The following is a 21,510-nucleotide window of genomic DNA, read 5'->3' on the forward strand; positions in this document are numbered from 1 at the left end:
CTGGGGTATTGGGATGAAGTCTCATGGGACCAGAAGCCAGAAATCCAGGTATTGCGTTTAACCCCAGGGGGCCTCGGGTATTGGGATGAAGTCTCATGGGACCAGAAGCCAGAAATCCAGGTATTGCGTTTAACCCCAGGGGGCCTCGGGTATTGGGATGAAGTCTCATGGGACCAGAAGCCAGAAATCCAGGTATTGCGTTTAACCCCAGGGGGCCTCGGGTATTGGGATGAAGTCTCATGGGACCAGGCAGAAGCCAGAAATCCAGGTATTGCGTTTAACCTCAGGGGGCCTCGGGTATTGGGATGAAGTCTCATGGGACCTGGCAGAAGCCAGAAATCCAGGTATTGCGTTTAACCCCAGGGGGCCTCGGGTATTGGGATGAAGTCTCATGGGACCAGAAGCCAGAAATCCAGGTATTGCGTTTAACCCCAGGGGGCCTCGGGTATTGGGATTAAGTCTCATTGGCCCAGAAGCCAGAAATCCAGGTATTGCGTTTAACCCCAGGGGGCCTCGGGTATTGGGATGAAGTCTCATGGGCCCAGAAGCCAGAAATCCAGGTATTGCGTTTAGCCCCAGGGGGCCTCGGGTATTGGGATGAAGTCTCATGGGACCAGAAGCCAGAAATCCAGGTATTGCGTTTAACCCCAGGGGGCCTCGGGTATTGGGATGAAGTCTCATGGGACCAGAAGCCAGAAATCCAGGTATTGCGTTTAACCCCAGGGGGCCTCGGGTATTGGGATGAAGTCTCATGGGACCAGGCAGAAGCCAGAAATCCAGGTATTGCGTTTAACCCCAGGGGGCCTCGGGTATTGGGATGAAGTCTCATGGGACCAGGCAGAAGCCAGAAATCCAGGTATTGCGTTTAACCCCAGGGGGCCTCGGGTATTGGGATGAAGTCTCATGGGACCAGAAGCCAGAAATCCAGGTATTGCGTTTAACCCCAGGGGGCCTCGGGTATTGGGATGAAGTCTCATGGGACCAGAAGCCAGAAATCCAGGTATTGCGTTTAACCCCAGGGGGCCTCGGGTATTGGGATGAAGTCTCATGGGCCCAGAAGCCAGAAATCCAGGTATTGCGTTTAACCCCAGGGGGCCTCGGGTATTGGGATGAAGTCTCATGGGACCAGAAGCCAGAAATCCAGGTATTGCGTTTAACCCCAGGGGGCCTCGGGTATTGGGATGAAGTCTCATGGGACCAGAAGCCAGAAATCCAGGTATTGCGTTTAACCCCAGGGGGCCTCGGGTATTGGCATAAAGTCTCATGGGCCCAGAAGCCAGAAATCCAGGTATTGCGTTCAACCCCAGGGGGCCTCGGGTATTGGCATAAAGTCTCATGGGACCAGAAGCCAGAAATCCAGGTATTGCGTTTAACCCCAGGGGGCCTGGGGTATTGGGATAAAGTCTCATGGGACCAGAAGCCAGAAATCCAGGTATTGCGTTTAACCCCAGGGGGCCTCGGGTATTGGGATGAAGTCTCATGGGCCCAGAAGCCAGAAATCCAGGTATTGCGTTTAACCCCAGGGGGCCTCGGGTATTGGGATGAAGTCTCATGGGCCCAGAAGCCAGAAATCCAGGTATTGCGTTTAACCCCAGGGGGCCTCGGGTATTGGGATGAAGTCTCATGGGCCCAGAAGCCAGAAATCCAGGTATTGCGTTTAACCCCAGGGGGCCTCGGGTATTGGGATGAAGTCTCATGGGACCAGAAGCCAGAAATCCAGGTATTGCGTTTAACCCCAGGGGGCCTCGGGTATTGGGATGAAGTCTCATGGGCCCAGAAGCCAGAAATCCAGGTAATGCGTTTAACCCCAGGGGGCCTCGGGTATTGGGATGAAGTCTCATGGGCCCAGAAGCCAGAAATCCAGGTATTGCGTTTAACCCCAGGGGGCCTCGGGTATTGGGATGAAGTCTCATGGGACCAGAAGCCAGAAATCCAGGTATTGCGTTTAACCCCAGGGGGCCTGGGGTATTGGGATGAAGTCTCATGGGCCCAGAAGCCAGAAATCCAGGTATTGCGTTTAACCCCAGGGGGCCTCGGGTATTGGGATGAAGTCTCATGGGACCAGAAGCCAGAAATCCAGGTATTGCGTTTAACCCCAGGGGGCCTCGGGTATTGGGATGAAGTCTCATGGGACCAAAAGCCAGAAATCCAGGTATTGCGTTTAACCCCAGGGGGCCTCGGGTATTGGGATGAAGTCTCATGGGACTAGGCAGAAGCCAGAAATCCAGGTATTGCGTTTAACCCCAGGGGGCCTCGGGTATTGGGATGAAGTCTCATGGGACTAGGCAGAAGCCAGAAATCCAGGTATTGCGTTTAAGCCCAGGGGGCCTCGGGTATTGGGATGAAGTCTCATGGGACCGGGCAGAAGCCAGAAATCCAGGTATTGCATTTAACCCCAGGGGGCCTCGGGTATTGGAATGAAGTCTCATGGGACCGGGCAGAAGCCAGAAATCCAGGTATTGCGTTTAACCCCAGGGGGCCTCGGGTATTGGGATGAAGTCTCATGGGACCAGAAGCCAGAAATCCAGGTATTGCGTTTAACCCCAGGGGGCCTCGGGTATTGGGATGAAGTCTCATGGGACCAGAAGCCAGAAATCCAGGTATTGCGTTTAACCCCAGGGGGCCTCGGGTATTGGGATGAAGTCTCATGGGACCAGAAGCCAGAAATCCAGGTATTGCGTTTAACCCCAGGGGGCCTCGGGTATTGGGATGAAGTCTCATGGGACCAGGCAGAAGCCAGAAATCCAGGTATTGCGTTTAACCCCAGGGGGCCTCGGGTATTGGGATGAAGTCTCATGGGACCTGGCAGAAGCCAGAAATCCAGGTATTGCGTTTAACCCCAGGGGGCCTCGGGTATTGGGATGAAGTCTCATGGGACCAGAAGCCAGAAATCCAGGTATTGCGTTTAACCCCAGGGGGCCTCGGGTATTGGGATGAAGTCTCATTGGCCCAGAAGCCAGAAATCCAGGTATTGCGTTTAACCCCAGGGGGCCTCGGGTATTGGGATGAAGTCTCATGGGACCAGAAGCCAGAAATCCAGGTATTGCGTTTAACCCCAGGGGGCCTCGGGTATTGGGATGAAGTCTCATTGGCCCAGAAGCCAGAAATCCAGGTATTGCGTTTAACCCCAGGGGGCCTCGGGTATTGGGATGAAGTCTCATGGGACCAGGCAGAAGCCAGAAATCCAGGTATTGCGTTTAACCCCAGGGGGCCTCGGGTATTGGGATGAAGTCTCATGGGACCTGGCAGAAGCCAGAAATCCAGGTATTGCGTTTAACCCCAGGGGGCCTCGGGTATTGGGATGAAGTCTCATGGGACCAGAAGCCAGAAATCCAGGTATTGCGTTTAACCCCAGGGGGCCTCGGGTATTGGGATGAAGTCTCATTGGCCCAGAAGCCAGAAATCCAGGTATTGCGTTTAACCCCAGGGGGCCTCGGGTATTGGGATGAAGTCTCATGGGACCAGAAGCCAGAAATCCAGGTATTGCGTTTAACCCCAGGGGGCCTCGGGTATTGGGATGAAGTCTCATGGGCCCAGAAGCCAGAAATCCAGGTATTGCGTTTAACCCCAGGGGGCCTCGGGTATTGGGATGAAGTCTTATGGGACCAGAAGCCTGAAATCCAGGTATTGCGTTTAACCCCAGGGGGCCTCGGGTATTGGGATGAAGTCTCATGGGGCCAGAAATCCAGGTATTGACCAGAAGCCAGAAATCCAGGTATTGCGTTTAACCCCAGTGGGCCTCGGGTATTGGCATAAAGTCTCATGGGCCCAGAAGCCAGAAATCCAGGTATTGCGTTTAACCCCAGGGGGCCTCGGGTATTGGCATAAAGTCTCATGGGACCAGAAGCCAGAAATCCAGGTATTGCGTTTAACCCCAGGGGGCCTGGGGTATTGGGATAAAGTCTCATGGGCCCAGAAGCCAGAAATCCAGGTATTGCGTTTCACCTCAGGGGGCCTCGGGTATTGGGATGAAGTCTCATGGGCCCAGAAGCCAGAAATCCAGGTATTGCGTTTAACCCCAGGGGGCCTCGGGTATTGGGATGAAGTCTCATGGGCCCAGAAGCCAGAAATCAAGGTATTGCGTTTAACCCCAGGGGGCCTCGGGTATTGGGATGAAGTCTCATGGGCCCAGAAGCCAGAAATCCAGGTATTACGTTTAATCCCAGGGGGCCTCGGGTATTGGGATGAAGTCTCATGGGACCAGAAGCCAGAAATCCAGGTATTGCGTTTAACCCCAGGGGGCCTCGGGTATTGGGATGAAGTCTCATGGGCCGAGAAGCCAGAAATCCAGGTAATGCGTTTAACCCCAGGGGGCCTCGGGTATTGGGATGAAGTCTCATGGGCCCAGAAGCCAGAAATCCAGGTATTGCGTTTAACCCCAGGGGGCCTCGGGTATTGGGATGAAGTCTCATGGGACCAGAAGCCAGAAATCCAGGTATTGCGTTTAACCCCAAGGGGCCTGGGGTATTGGGATGAAGTCTCATGGGCCCAGAAGCCAGAAATCCAGGTATTGCGTTTAACCCCAGGGGGCCTCGGGTATTGGGATGAAGTCTCATGGGACCAGAAGCCAGAAATCCAGGTATTGTGATTAACCCCAGGGGGCCTCGGGTATTGGGATGAAGTCTCATGGGACCAGAAGCCAGAAATCCAGGTATTGCGTTTAACCCCAGGGGGCCTCGGGTATTGGGATGAAGTCTCATGGGACCAAAAGCCAGAAATCCAGGTATTGCGTTTAACCCCAGGGGGCCTCGGGTATTGGGATGAAGTCTCATGGGACCAGGCAGAAGCCAGAAATCCAGGTATTGCGTTTAACCCCAGGGGGCCTTGGGTATTGGGATGAAGTCTCATGGGACCAGAAGCCAGAAATCCAGGTATTGCGTTTAACCCCAGGGGGCCTCGGGTATTGGGATGAAGTCTCATGGGACCAGGCAGAAGCCAGAAATCCAGGTATTGCGTTTAACCCCAGGGGGCCTCGGGTATTGGAATGAAGTCTCATGGGACCAGGCAGAAGCCAGAAATCCAGGTATTGCGTTTAACCCCAGGGGGCCTCGGGTATTGGGATGAAGTCTCATGGGACCAGAAGCCAGAAATCCAGGTATTGCGTTTAACCCCAGGGGGCCTCGGGTATTGGGATGAAGTCTTATGGGACCAGAAGCCAGAAATCCAGGTATTGCGCTTAACCCCAGGGGGCCTCAGGTATTGGGATGAAGTCTCATGGGTCCAGAAGCCAGAAATCCAGGTATTGCGTTTAACCCCAGGGGGCCTCGGGTATTGGGATGAAGTCTCATGGGACCAGAAGCCAGAAATCCAGGTATTGCGTTTAACCCCAGGGGGCCTCGGGTTTTGGGATGAAGTCTCATGGTCCCATAAGCCAGAAATCCAGGTATTGCGTTTAACCCAGGGGGGCCTCGGGTATTGGGATGAAGTCTCATGGTCCCAGAAGCCAGAAATCCAGGTATTGCGTTTAACCCCAGGGGGCCTCGGGTATTGGGATGACGTATCATGGGGCCAGAAATCCAGGTATTGCGTTTAACCCCAGGGGGCCTCGGGTATTGGGATGAAGTCTCATGGGACCAGAAGCCAGAAATCCAGGTATTGCGTTTAACCCCAGGGGGCCTCGGGTATTGGGATGAAGTCTCATGGGGCCAGAAATCCAGGTATTGCGTTTAACCCCAGGGGGCCTCGGGTATTGGGATGAAGTCTCATGGGACCGAAACCAGAAATCCAGGTATTGCGTTTAACCCCAGGGGGCCTCGGGTATTGGGATGAAGTCTCATGGGGCCAGAACTCCAGGTATTGTGTTTAACCCCAGGGGGCCTCGGGTATTGGGATGAAGTCTCATGGGACCAGAAGCCAGAAATCCAGGTATTGCGTTTAACCCCAGGGGGCCTCGAGTATTGGGATGAAGTCTCATGGGGCCAGAAATCCAGGTATTGCGTTTAACCCCAGGGGGCCTCGGGTATTGGGATGAAGTCTCATGGGGCCAGAAATCCAGGTATTGCGTTTAACCCCAGGGGGCCTCGGGTATTGGGATGAAGTCTCATGGGACCAGAAGCCAGAAATCCAGGTATTGCGTTTAACCCCAGGGGGCCTCGGGTATTGGGATGAAGTCTCATGGGCCCAGAAACCAGAAATCCAGGTATTGTGTTTAACCCCAGGGGGCCTCGGGTATTGGCATAAAGTCTCATGGGCCCAGAAGCCAGAAATCCAGGTATTGCGTTTAACCCCAGGGGGCCTGGGGTATTGGGATGAAGTCTCATGGGACCAGAAGCCAGAAATCCAGGTATTGCGTTTAACCCCAGGGGGCCTCGGGTATTGGGATGAAGTCTCATGGGGCCAGAAATCCAGGTATTGCGTTTAACCCCAGGGGGCCTCGGGTATTGGCATAAAGTCTCATGGGCCCAGAAGCCAGAAATCCAGGTATTGCGTTTAACCCCAGGGGGCCTCGGGTATTGGCATAAAGTCTCATGGGACCAGAAGCCAGAAATCCAGGTATTGCGTTTAACCCCAGGGGGCCTCGGGTATTGGCATAAAGTCTCATGGGACCAGAAGCCAGAAATCCAGGTATTGCGTTTAACCCCAGGGGGCCTCGGGTATTGGGATGAAGTCTCATGGGCCCAGAAGCCAGAAATCCAGGTATTGCGTTTAACCCCAGGGGGCCTCGGGTATTGGGATGAAGTCTCATGGGACCAGAAGCCAGAAATCCAGGTATTGCGTTTAACCCCAGGGGGCCTCGGGTATTGGCATAAAGTCTCATGGGACCAGAAGCCAGAAATCCAGGTATTGCGTTTAACCCCAGGGGGCCTCGGGTATTGGCATAAAGTCTCATGGGACCAGAAGCCAGAAATCCAGGTATTGCGTTTAACCCCAGGGGGCCTGGGGTATTGGGATAAAGTCTCATGGGACCAGAAGCCAGAAATCCAGGTATTGCGTTTAACCCCAGGGGGCCTGGGGTATTGGGATAAAATCTCATGGGACCAGAAGCCAGAAATCCAGGTATTGCGTTTAACCCCAGGGGGCCTTGGGTATTGGGATTAAGTCTCATGGGCCCAGAAGCCAGAAATCCAGGTATTGCGTTTAACCCCAGGGGGCCTCGGGTATTGGGATGAAGTCTCATGGGCCCAGAAGCCAGAAATCCAGGTATTGCGTTTAACCCCAGGGGACCTCGGGTATTGGGATGAAGTCTCATGGGGCCAGAAATTCAGGTATTGCGTTTAACCCCAGGGGGCCTCGGGTATTGGGATGAAGTCTCATGGGCCCAGAAACCAGAAATCCAGGTATTGTGTTTAACCCCAGGGGGCCTCGGGTATTGGCATAAAGTCTCATGGGCCCAGAAGCCAGAAATCCAGGTATTGCGTTTAACCCCAGGGGGCCTGGGGTATTGGGATGAAGTCTCATGGGACCAGAAGCCAGAAATCCAGGTATTGCGTTTAACCCGAGGGGGCCTCGGGTATTGGGATGAAGTCTCATGGGGCCAGAAATCCAGGTATTGCGTTTAACCCCAGGGGGCCTCGGGTATTGGCATAAAGTCTCATGGGCCCAGAAGCCAGAAATCCAGGTATTGCGTTTAACCCCAGGGGGCCTCGGGTATTGGCATAAAGTCTCATGGGACCAGAAGCCAGAAATCCAGGTATTGCGTTTAACCCCAGGGGGCCTCGGGTATTGGCATAAAGTCTCATGGGACCAGAAGCCAGAAATCCAGGTATTGCGTTTAACCCCAGGGGGCCTCGGGTATTGGGATGAAGTCTCATGGGCCCAGAAGCCAGAAATCCAGGTATTGCGTTTAACCCCAGGGGGCCTCGGGTATTGGGATGAAGTCTCATGGGACCAGAAGCCAGAAATCCAGGTATTGCGTTTAACCCCAGGGGGCCTCGGGTATTGGCATAAAGTCTCATGGGACCAGAAGCCAGAAATCCAGGTATTGCGTTTAACCCCAGGGGGCCTCGGGTATTGGCATAAAGTCTCATGGGACCAGAAGCCAGAAATCCAGGTATTGCGTTTAACCCCAGGGGGCCTGGGGTATTGGGATAAAGTCTCATGGGACCAGAAGCCAGAAATCCAGGTATTGCGTTTAACCCCAGGGGGCCTGGGGTATTGGGATAAAATCTCATGGGACCAGAAGCCAGAAATCCAGGTATTGCGTTTAACCCCAGGGGGCCTCGGGTATTGGGATTAAGTCTCATGGGCCCAGAAGCCAGAAATCCAGGTATTGCGTTTAACCCCAGGGGGCCTCGGGTATTGGGATGAAGTCTCATGGGCCCAGAAGCCAGAAATCCAGGTATTACGTTTAACCCCAGGGGGCCTCGGGTATTGGGATGAAGTCTCAAGGGCCCAGAAGCCAGACATCCAGGTATTGTGTTTAACCCCAGGGGGCCTCGGGTATTGGGATGAAGTCTCATGGGACCAGAAGCCAGAACTCCAGGTATTGCGTTTATCCCCAGGGGGCCTCGGGTATTGGGATGAAGTCTCATGGGCCCAGAAGCCAGAAATCCAGGTATTGCGTTTAACCCCAGGGGGCCTCGGGTATTGGGATGAAGTCTCATGGGGCCAGAAATCCAGGTATTGCGTTTAACCCCAGGGGGCCTCGGGTATTGGGATGAAGTCTCATGGGCCCAGAAGCCAGAAATCCAGGTATTGCGTTTAACCCCAGGGGGCCTCGGGTATTGGGATGAAGTCTCATGGGCCCAGAATCCAGAAATCCAGGTATTGCGTTTAACCCCAGGGGGCCTCGGGTATTGGGATGAAGTCTTATGGTCCCAGAAGCCAGAAATCCAGGTATTGCGTTTAACCCCAGGGGGCCTCGGGTATTGGGATGAAGTCTCATGGGACCAGAAGCCAGAAATCCAGGTATTGCGTTTAACCCCAGGGGGCCTCGGGTATTGGGCTGAAGTCTCATGGGCCCAGAAGCCAGAAATCCCAATTTTAACCCCAGGGGGCCTCGGGTATTGGGATGAAGTCTCATGGGGCCAGAAATCCAGGTAAAGAGTGTGCCGCACACTCTTATACAGATATTGCAGGCCTCCTTATACAGACATTGCAGGCCTCCGTGTATTATAAGTACTGTATGTATTGTAGGCACACTCTTATGCAGATATTGCAGGCCTCCATGTATTATAAGGACTGTTAGTATTGTAGGCACACTCTTATACAGATATTGCAGGCCTCCTTATACAGACATTGCAGGCCTCCGTGTATTATAAGTACTGTATGTATAGTAGGCACACTCTAATGCAGATATTGCAGGCCTCCCTGTATTATAAGGACTGTAAGTATTGTATGCACACTCATGCAGATATTGCAGGCCTCCATGTATTATAAGTACTGTAAGTATTGTAGGCACACTCTTATGTAGATATTGCAGGCCTCCATGTATTATAAGGACTGTAAGTATTGTAGGCACACTCTTATACATATATTGTGAGTATAGTAGGCACACTCTTATGCAGATATTGCAGGCCTCCATGTATTATAAGGACTGTAAGTATTGTAGGAACACTCTTATACAGATATTGCAGGCCTCCTTATACAGACATTGCAGGCCTCCATGTATTATAAGTACTGTAAGTATTGTTGGCACACTCTAATGCAGATATTGCAGGCCTCCATGTATTATAAGTACTTTAAATATTGTAGGCACACCCTTATGTAGATATTGCAGGCCTCCATGTATTATAAGGACTGTAAGTATTGTAGGCACACCATTATGCAGATATTGCAGGCCTCCATGTATTATACGGACTGTAAGTATTGTAGGCACACTCTTATGCAGATATTGTAAGTATTGTAGGCACACTCTCATGCAGATATTGCAGGCCTCCATGTATTATAAGTACTGTAGGTATTGTAGGCACACTCTTATGTAGATATTGCAGGCCTCCATGTATTATAAGGACTGTAAGTATTGTAGGCACACTATTATGCAGATATTGCAGGCCTCCATGTATTATAAAGACTGTGAGTATTGTAGGCACACTCTCATGCAGATATTGCAGGTCTCCATGTATTATAAGGACTGTAAGTATTGTAGGCACACTCTTATACAGATATTGCAGGCCTCCATGTATTATAAGTACTCTAAGTATTGTAGGCACACTCTCATGCAGATATTGCAGGCCTCCATGTATTATAAGGACTGTAAGTATTGTAGGCACACTCTTATACAGATATTGCCGGCCTCCATGTATTATAAGGACTGTAAGTATTGTAGGCACACTCTTATACAGATATTGCAGGCCTCCATGTATTATAAGGACTGTAAGTATTGTGGCACACTCTTATACAGATATTGCAGGCTGCCATATATTATTAGGACTGTAAGTATTGCAGGCACACTCTTATACAGATATTGCAGGCCTCCATGTATTATAAGGACTGTAAGTATTGTAGGCACACCATTATGCAGATATTGCAGGCCTCCATGTATTATAAGGACTGTAAGTATTGTAGGCACACCATTATGCAGATATTGCAGGCCTCCATGTATTATAAGGACTGTAAGTATTGCAGGCACACTCTTATACAGATATTGCAGGCCTCCATGTATTATAAGGACTGTAAGTATTGTAGGCACACCATTATGCAGATATTGCAGGCCTCCATGTATTATAAGGACTGTAAGTATTGTAGGCACTCCATTATGCAGATATTGCAGGCCTCCATGTATTATAAGGACTGTAAGTATTGTAGGCACACTCTTATGCAGATATTGTAAGTATAGTAGGCACACTCTTATGCAGATATTGCAGGCCTCCATGTATTATAAGGACTGTAAGTATTGTAGGCACACTCGCATGCAGATATTGCAGGCCTCCATGTATTATAAGTACTGTAGGTATTGTAGGCACACTCTTATGTAGATATTGCAGGCCTCCATGTATTATAAGGACTGTAAGTATTGTGGCACACTCTTATACAGATATTGCAGGCTGCCATATATTATTAGGACTGTAAGTATTGCAGGCACACTCTTATACAGATATTGCAGGCCTCCATGTATTATAAGGACTGTAAGTATTGCAGGCACACTCTTATGCAGATATTGCAGGCCTCCATGGTATTCTATGTTCTGTAAGTATTGTAGGCACACTCTTATACAGATATTGCAGTCCTCCTTATACAGATATTGCAGGCCCCCATGTAATATAAGGACTGTAAGTATTGTAGGAACACTCTTGTACAGAGATTGCAGGCTTCTATATATTATAAGGACTGTAAGTATTGCAGGCACACTCTTATACAGATATTGCAGGCCTCCATGTATTATAAGGACTGTAAGTATTGTAGGCACACTCTCATGCAGATATTGCAGGCTTCCATGTATTATAAGGACTGTAAGTATTGTAGGCACACTCCTATACAGATATTGCAGGCCTCCATGTACTATAAGGACTGTAAGTATTGTAGGCACACTCTCATGCAGATATTGCAGGCTTCCATGTATTATAAGGACTGTAAGTATTGTAGGCACACTCTTATGCAGATATTGCAGGCCTCCATGGTATTATATGTTCTGTAAGTATTGTAGGCACACTCTTATACAGATATTGCAGTCCTCCTTATACAGATATTGCAGGCCTCCATGTAATATAAGGACTGTAAGTATTGTAGGCACACCCTTATACAGATATTGCAGTCCTCCTTATACAGATATTGCAGGCCTCCATGTAATATAAGGACTGTAAGTATTGTAGGCACACCCTTATAAAGATATTGCAGGCCTCCATGTATTATAAGGACTGTAAGTATTGTAGGCACACTCTTATGCAGATATTGCAGTCCTCCTTATACAGAGATTGCAGGCTTCCATATATTATAAGGACTGTAAGTATTGTAGGCACACTCTTATACAGATATTGCAGGCCTCCATGTATTATAAGGACTGTAAGTATTGTAGGCACACCCTTATAAAGATATTGCAGGCCTCCATGTATTATAAGGACTGTAAGTATTGTAGGCACACTTTTATACAGATATTGCAGGCCTCCTTATACAGATATTGCAGGCCTCCATGTATTATACGGACTGTTAGTAGTGTAGGCACACTCTTATACAGATATTGCAAGTATTGTAGGCACACTCTTATACAGATATTGCAGGCCTCCTTATACAGATATTGCAGGCCTCCATATATTATAAGGACTGTAAGTATTGTAGGCACACTCTTATACAGATATTGCAGGCCTCTTTATACAGATATCACAGGCCTCCATATATTATAAGGACTGTAAGTATTGTAGGCACACTCTTATGCAGATATTGCAGGCCTCCATGTATTATAAGGACTGTAAGTATTGTAGGCACACTCTTATGCAGATATTGCAGGCCTCCATGGTATTATATGTTCTGTAAGTATTGTAGGCACACTCTTATACAGATATTGCAAGTATTGTAGGCACACTCTTATACAGATATTGCAGGCCTCCTTATACAGATATTGCAGGCCTCCATGTATTATAAGGACTGTAAGTATTGTAGGCACACTCTTACGCAGATATTGCAGGCCTCCATGTATTATGAAACTAACTGTGATATGTTTTGTGATTGTGGAGCTGGTCTCCTCTGGTATTTTGGGCCAGCGCCAGGGTGTATTGTACTGTCCCTTCTCGCCAGGGCAGGATCTGTACAAGGTAACCACAGTGCAGGAGCAATGGCAGAGCTGGAGACTCAGTAGATGTGATATAGCCGCCGGCTGGGGAAAGGGCGAGCTGGATGGGGCTGGTCGTTCTTACCTGACATTAGCATCTAGTTTTGGTGCACAAGCTGACATGTCTGGTTGGGTCTTTTCTCTGCAGGACCTCAACCGCCGTCTTGACCACACCCGTTTCACGCCGCCACTGGAGGATGCTGGGTTCCACTATGGCTTCAACTCCACCTACCTGCGGAAGGTCGTTTCGCATTGGAGGGACCGCTTTGACTGGAGGCAGCAGGTGGACGTGCTGAACCGCTACCCGCACTTCAAAACCACCATCGAAGGTGAGAGGCGCCTCCCTGGCATTTGCTTCCAGAGCTCAGTGTGTGTAATACTACCTCTGAGTTCCAGGGCAAACAGTGACAGGACCCCACTGTTACATTTATTCGTCCTGCTCCCCCCGATACTAGTGCTCATCTAGCTCCCTCACACCGTCTCAGGCATTCCCTGCACTTTGCACTCGGCACTTGGACACAAATAATACGCAAAGCCAGAGGTTTGGGTGTAAAAGCTGTAATGGTAACACACACACCAGGCTCTGGAGGGCTGCATCGACCTCTACCCCCTCCCAGGCCTGGCTCATACTTATGTACAATGCAAAGCTACATATTAATCTCCTCCCATTAGCCGCATTCATAACAACAGGTCATTTCGCCGAAGAGAGGAATCAAGTACATTTCAGATTGCCTTTGCAAAGCAGGTTCTTATTGGAATTCGGACTTCAGCCAGAGGCTCGAGCTTCAGCGCGTGTACTTCTCAGAAGGGAGGGCTGGTGATGCCCATCTGCGAGGCCTGGCTGGCAGACATTCCACAGCTAGCTCGGCTGGTTGTGCTCTGGTGGTTCTCTGCAACATCTGCTTTCATGGCTGTTAGATGTTTAGGCCAGTCCTTATGTCAGATCAGTAGGCCAGTCTTCCTGCTTCAGATGTGATGTACCTCAAACCAAAAGAAAGTGCAGGTAACACCCACATTTGGCAGTGGTATTCAAAATAGAGTACCCACAACTCTCAAACATGAAATATGATATTGAAATGTTAAGTGGACGTTTGCGAATGATGTGAAAAAGCCGCCCTATTTTGACCTTTACAAGAAACATAGTTTTTTGTGCAGCCCGGGATGAGGTGCCAGCCAATCAGGTGGCCAGGAATAATGTGCTGAAGCCATGTTCCATGCCAATCACCGGTGTCTCTACCCCCGGCAGTAATTTCTATCACCCTCTCTGCCCCTGCACTGTCCACTGCTCGGCCCCCTCAATCTGACACATGCTACACTCCCCCTCCCCCGTCCCATACAACTGTGCTAATGTCCCGGCCAGCCTCCTATTCTCGTACCTCGAAGGCCGTCCTTCACCACTGCAGCTGCATTGACACAAAAAAGGGACTCGCTCTTTCAGGACCGTGATGGCCATCTTTGTTGAATTCAAAGCTGAATTCCCTTAAAAAACAATCGATAGCACACTAACTGACATGCCGGCCTGCAAATAGCCGTATGCAGCCCCCAGCCCCACATTAAGGACCTTCTTTAGCTCAGGCATTTCCTGCTGCCCCCCTCGGCGTTGTATGAAGCTTACTTGACTAGTAGGTTCTGTGTTCATTATGAACAGTTTGTGTTCCCAAATGAATGTTTGGAACACTCACCTTCTCAGTCTCATAACATTCCCGATGACATCACTTATATCTGAGCGACCTAAGGACAAGATGTGCGACAGCTCGAGCCTTTACCCATCACCGCTCGTGTCTGGCGCACTTGTACCAGGGGGTGAAGGTACCATGTAAGACAAGGTGACACAAAAGCAAGGACCACATGAGTTCTAGGGGCTCCTGAGCACAGAGGAGAACACAAACCTGTTGAAAGGTGGGATATATATGGAGCAAACGATGCTGGAAAGGACTGGAGGTTGCCAACAGGACTGTTTCCAAGTATTAACCTGAAATGTGGCAAATACTGGGCACGGACAGCTTTAATGACTTTTCACAGGTTTTAAAAGAAAAACCATATTGACTGTTCTACCTCTTAGTGGGTAGGGCCCTCTCTCGCTCTCTCTCTCTCTCTCTCATCTCCTGTGATAAATCTCCCTAACCAAAGCGTCCGTAACCACGGTTAGTGCTGCTGAATGGGATGCATACATTTTGGCCGTGGCACAATTGTTCGTGGCTGAATTGACCATGGTCAATTCGGCCACAAAGCCAATATTGCTGTGGCCAAACCTGCCGAAACCAAAAGCTTTCACCCACCTCCTACTTACCTTTTCGCCATCTGCTCCTCTTCTGACCCTGCAGCGTCAGATCCGTCCCTCTTACGCAGGTTCCGCTTTTCTTTTTTCTTTTGATTCCCGTCCCCTGCCTCCAAACCTCTAGAAGTGGGGGACACCCCCGCTACCCCAAAGGCCATCAGTACCAAACATGGGGAGCAGGGAACACACCCACAAGCCCCGCACCCCATGTTTGGTAATAATAACCCAAATTGATTGTTTCCAAATGATGAAATGGTACTGGCCGAATTTGGCCAGATGTATCATTCGGTCAATTGGAAATGACCAATTTGGGTAATAACGCTGAATGCTAACTCCTACTGTCTAACTGCTGCTGTCGGGAAAGGATGTCTCCCTGAAAGCAGGCGGTCTGATCTCCCTCTGGGATTTCCTAGCTAGCCCTACACTACCAATGGTTAGTTTTAAAGGGTGGTGTATGGGTGTGATGTAAGACTTGATCTAAAGTCATACTCTTTTCCTTACTACTCTTCTCCTCTCCCTACTTTCCTCTGTCCAACTCCACCCATCTCTTCATCTCCTTCATCTCTCTCTTCTGTCTTTCTGATTTCTTTCTCTCCTAATACCTACCACCACCCTCCGATGTTAATAACGTCCCCCCCAATATTACCACTCCCTAACTCTCCTCTGCACTACTATTCCCTCCTTCACACTACTAATCTCTGCACAACTACCACTTTCTCTCTCTACAATTCCCTCCCCTCACTGCCTACTACTCTCCCCTCACTGCACTACCACTACTCTCCATACTACTACTACTACTACTACTCCCGCCTCACTGCACTACTACTACTCTCCACTCTCCATACTACTACTCTCCCCTCACTGCACTACTACTACTCTCCACACTACTACTCTCGCCTCACTGCACTACTACTACTCTCCACTCTCCATACTACTACTACTCTCCACTCTCCATACTACTACTAGTCTCCCCTCACTGCACTACTACTCTCCACTCTCCATACTACTACTCTCCCCTCACTGCACTACTACTACTCTCCACTCCCTGCACTACTACTAATCTCCACTCTCCATACTACTATTACTACACCCCTGTTGTTTTCCAAACTAAGGGTTATGATGCACTGCTCATCCTTGCACTACAATCACTCTCAATAGTCTTACTCCCTCCCCAGTTCTCTCCTACACGCTTCAGCTCACACACCACTCCTACACCCCTCTCTACTACTCTTCTAGCTTCATACTTTACGCTCACGCACTCACACTAACTACAATCCTCACTCCCCTACTCATATCTCCCACTCTATCCCCAATCCTTTCCTCTCCCTCACCTTTTATACACCCCCGTCCCACCTTCCCACACTACAGAGACAGATACCACACTCTCACAAAATCCTCACCTGTACTAAGCTCTGCCATCAACTCTCCACTACTCCATTGCTCCAAACCTCTGCCTGTTCTCTCGGTCCACCTTCATCTACTCTTGTAACCTCACCTGAACAAACCACACACTGCCTCTTCTTCTGCCTAATGTTATATTGTGGAGCTGGTGGTTCTGAGTCTCCCTCCTCCTTCCACTGGTGCAGCGCTCACCTTACACTTTTGTTACCCAATCATTGTCCAAATACATTCACAATCATGACAAGAGTGTGGTTCTTAGAGCTACTGTTTTAACGTGTTTTCCCACATGCCTTCATCTAAATACATTCACAATATTTGTTTCCCAAACATTGTCCAAATACATCCACAATTGTTCCAATAATTTGGCTCTTAGGTCTACGTCTCGGTTTTAGGTTTATTATTTTAACACATTTGCCCACACACCAACACGTGTTTCAGCCCCAAAATGGTCCTCATCAAGGCTGGGCTTTAGTATCTCAGTAGGACCAGTTGTTGTGAAAGCCTGTATATTTAAAGAAGTGACGAACAATAGATAATAATTAGGGGTTGAGGTAAATAAAGTTGGATGATATATCAGCTAGAATAGCTTGTTTGTTAACCGATACTCTTGTGAGTTAGATGGTATTAATTTGATGAACACCATGGAGTGGTTTGAAAGACCTTTTGTGGAATCATCACCTGCCTTGACCTGCGCATGACAATAGGGTGTAACGCCATACTCATTTCTAGCTACAGGCTGTGGGCCAGTATGTCTACACCCACTCAAGCTGCTGTCCACCCGCAATTACTTAATAGTCTGGCGCTGCACAACTGCGTTTATCCTAACCCTATCTCTAATAAAATAGGTAAAGCCCGACATCTATACCTCAGTCGCCTCTTTTGGTAGCTCAGGCTGCACCCTTGTCTCTTCAGGGCGGTTGTCTTGAAAAGAGGAAAATCTTCCTCAGTACCAGCCCTTGAGAGCAAAGATTACCCAATTCAGCCCAAAATACAGGTTCTATTGTGCTGAGCAGTGAACTCATGCTAGTGAAAAATGACACCTTCAAAATGTTTAGCATTTATTAGACAAAAAAGCATAAACAGTGAATTTAGCAACACTTTGGAATTCAAGTATTAGCGAAGATTACAAAGCTCATTAGAGCAAACACAAAATATAGAGAAACATAGAACTTAGAGAAATACAGAGAAACACAGTCTTACGCCCCTTCAATCAGCGCTGGGAGACCCTGGCCCTCATAAGCTAGCTGTTGCCAGCCCCGCTTAGATGACAGCACTGCAGGGTGCCGACAGAGCACCAGGTTCCGGACACTCGCTCGTGCTCGAACCAAGTCCACGGATCGATCTCCCACCTGATTCATGTGGGCATGCATTTTTGTAATCTCGTGCTGTCAGTCACCATGACGCACTATCCTCGCACAAGAAATAAGTTTACTTATGGAAAAACCCAGCTCAGTGAATTTCCACTGTGCTCCTGTCTGTGCCCCTCCCTGCTTGGAGCTCATCTGCAAAAGCACAGGAATGTCTTCTTATCAGTGTGAGTGCAAGGCCGTCTCAGGGAAAGAGGATTTGTTTACATAGTCATGCAGAGCTACAGAAAGGCAGAATATTCTAAGGGAAGCCGAGATGAATTAACCCCATGTAACCAAACTCTAAAAGGCATGCACTCATAGCTTAGTGCCCATAGCGATTCAAAGATCTAAGTGCTATATAGGTGCTATAATGCTCCAAACCCTCCAATAATGTCTCTATTAGCTACAGAACTGAGGCCTTCGCCCTGCCTGTCTATCTGCAATGCATAATGTGACCTACCACCCCTACTAGGCCTGCATATTCCTTGTAGCTCACTAGTGCATAATGGAGGCGCTACCACAGATTACTGTCAGCATTACTTTCAGCATTTAGCACATACTTTGAATAAACTATTGGCTTTCAGCGGCTAATGCTGTCATCTAAAGCCCTAATTGGCAAATTGGCACTTTGTATATCACGACATTCCACCCCTTTTCAAAGTGTGGGATACAATGCCGGCTAATACCCATCAACATAGTATGTAGTGCAGTGATAAATGAGGTAGTAAAAAACCTTGGGGCTTTGCAAGAGGTTTAAGCAAACTATCTTCTAGCGGTTAGTCAGCGTGGCATGCAAGGTTAGTAAAAACACTACCTAAACAAAAATGTACACAAAGTGAACATGGACATTTACTCTAGCCAAAACCTGGCCTACACAAAAATACCTAAAAAATTCTCATATAACTGATTGTCAGTCAAACAGCAGCATGCGGTTAAAATGTCAAGGCAATCTGGTGTAGTCTAATCTACAATACACTATTGCATTTATGTATGGTTACCAACTCTAAACCTGGCAGCCTTCCACTCTAAGGGCCTACCCTCCCCCCTGATCCCAGGGCATTCAAACGTGACTATGGGCTCTGTGATTAGACACTTCCCCCATGTATGTGGAACCCAACCAAAAACCATCTAATTTCATGAGCAAGATGAACCCATGGGCACCAGGTTATCTAAATAAAAACAATTCTACTAATTTGCATTAAAGCATGGCATGTGTTATTCATGCAATCAAAAGCAAGCGGTTTAATCCATATGTTTGCTGGTAGCTGTAGTTCTGTGTGCCAGTGGGTTGAGGATGGTCGCCCCCACTCGGAGCGAAAAGCCAACACCTGCTGATTTAACAATGTTTGCCATAAAATGCATCGTGTGTCTTTAGCAGTCTTGTTGACCTGCCCTATGGCAGAAAAAATGTCTTCATAGCTAAAGTTTTGCCATCTGCAGTGGTGGCCAATACTTGTAGCAGTGTTGCACAGGGTAGGGCTTATCAATGGGCCCCACTAGGCCAGAGGTTTTGTAGCAGAGCTGGCATCAGAACCCATAGTGGCTAGCTTATTGCGCACAGTTTCTATGTCAAAATCTTTTAAAGCTCCCGTTACCCCCCGCTGCTCCTGCAATTAATGAATCTAGCTCCCTAGCTAGCAATTTCCCTAGAAATTGACTCCATTTGTAGCAGCCTGGTAGTACTAAGGAAACATTGCCTCGTGATAAATCTATGTCTAAGTGTTTCACTGTAATAATAGAGGTGTGCATTACCAGCCTACAATTTAAATGTTGCCTTACTACTGGAAAATCTAGCATGTTCACAGTTTCTGACTTGTGTGACTTGGAGAATACCCTTCTCCAAGTGGGATGCCTTCCATATACAATATTAGTTTTAGATACAAACACCATACTACCATCCGGCAGTGGCTGTTTCATCGTACAATTGTATGAAATGCATTTATGTCAAGTTATAGTCCATAAAATCTTGGCGAGAACACTCGCTGCAGTTCTTTGGTCAGAACAAACATGAAACATCAAAGAAATTGTTGGATCCATTCACTGAAACATTTGGGCCTAGGATTTCATAAGCACCAGTCATATGAGTCAGTGACAAAAGATGCCCGACAATGTGCCAGGCCAGTACGTTAGCAGTTCCATGTGAATACTCATTTGTAGCGCTTTTCTAATGAATTACTCAAAATGTCTACAATGAAAATGTGACTCCTTGCATCAGTGTGCTGGAGACAGCTGTCCCCATAAAAACATAAAACTTGTTGTTTTTTAACATAAACTGTGTGCACACAGTGTCATAAAATCAAGTATGACGTGTCTTGGTTTCATTTACCTGCCTTAAGGCTGGCTGTAAAAGTATCCTCGTGTATCAAAGGTTACCATCTCAAATTAGTGTTCATATACTTGGCAGCATTCCTTCAAATTAAGAACCTTAACCTATGCACAGCTAACTTTGGTGTGCGCAATCATTTTATCTAAAAATATACTACGCTCCTGCTCGCATAATCCTGCTGTCCCAACAATTCATAAATCATACTCCTGGCTACATTCATACAAAAACGCTGGTTAAAGCAATTCAGTTGGAAGATGAAAACACTTCGTTTTTCACAGATGCAAAAAAACATTTTTCAATGTGTTAGCATTCAAGTGCTGTTTCACACAGCTGTTTGGGTTACATGTTGTCAGTCCACAACCCATTACGGGTGCTTTGTCCACAGTCCTTTAAACAAGAAGGGCAAAGCATATCAACCAGGTTATTTCCAGCAACTGAATCATTTGAATGTGCAGCATCAAATGTTTGAGTACTAGCCAAGTCTGCACCGTGCCAGTTCAGCAAAAGTTATTACTCTGTTGGACACTTCTCGCAGGTTGCAGAACAAATGTCCTCACGAGTCACGCACGTTAGCAGCATTGAGTGCGGTGCAGGACAGGTTCAAAGTTCACATAGCACCTCGCAGTGACCCGCTTTCACTGAGAATGCGTCTGCTTGACTGATCAGTGTCACCCGGCAATTGCACACATCTACCCCAATCATGGCACGCCACTGTCTTGGTTTTTTGCCTAGGCAAAATACAAACAGAAATGTTAGGATGTCATCAAAAGTACAATATCAGTGTTATCCACCCCTTACCTTAACACTTCCCCCGCCTTCAGAAGTCTCATCAGGTAACTACACACTTTATCATTGCTACCACAATTATTGGTCACCCTTCTTTGTGTTACTGGGGGATTATTTACACTCAACCATACGGGGTGTAACTGCCTAATCACAAACTCATTTGTGCAATGCGATCATAGTTGGTCAATGGTATTTCAGACTGATCTGTGATTTTACAAAAGCCATATAATAAGTACCCAGGTCGCACTTCTCAATGGATCAATGCTTTTCTTTGTCACCAAAGTGATCACGAATGCCAGGTGCCAACTTTCTTCCAGTGTTTCATGATCTTGATTTAGGTTGCCCTGCTGGCATCACTCCATTTTTCATAGGTAAAGTCCTTCAGTCCAATACCGCCTGCAGTTGCACAGCAGCTTTTTATTTTTATTTTTTTAATTTATTTTTATTTTCAATAAAACCAAACAAAATAACACACATTACAACTGTTTAGGACGTACATAATCAGCATCAAACCATCACATTATACAGTATAATTCTCCATCCTCCCCCCTCACACCCCACAAACTAGAGCCGGCACACTCACTTCATCTATGGGAGCATTAGCAGGTATCGCAGTGCTTGTGCACTCATAAGAGTCCTCTGATTCGTTATTGTCTTGGTGAGGGTTTGCCATAGAGGTCACCAATTGCCGCCAGGCCAACAGGGGCCCTACTTCCTCCTCTCCCCC

At 48.1% G+C, this 21,510-nt stretch overlaps 1 protein-coding gene across 1 annotated transcript in view; it reads left to right on the forward strand.

Moving 5' to 3' along the window:
- LOC138468326 (epoxide hydrolase 1-like) overlaps window positions 1-21,510 on the forward strand; it is a 174,735-nt gene that overhangs the window by 81,380 nt on the left and 71,845 nt on the right. The window contains exon 3 of the mRNA XM_069608835.1: window positions 12,792-12,972. Within this exon, the coding sequence (XP_069464936.1) occupies window positions 12,792-12,972 (181 nt within the window). The remainder of the gene's footprint in view (window positions 1-12,791; window positions 12,973-21,510) is intronic.

This window comes from Ambystoma mexicanum, chromosome 4q (assembly GCF_040938575.1).
Source record: "Ambystoma mexicanum isolate Mex_15411 chromosome 4q, UKY_AmexF1_1, whole genome shotgun sequence".
In the NCBI taxonomy this organism is placed as follows: Eukaryota; Metazoa; Chordata; class Amphibia; order Caudata; family Ambystomatidae; genus Ambystoma; species Ambystoma mexicanum.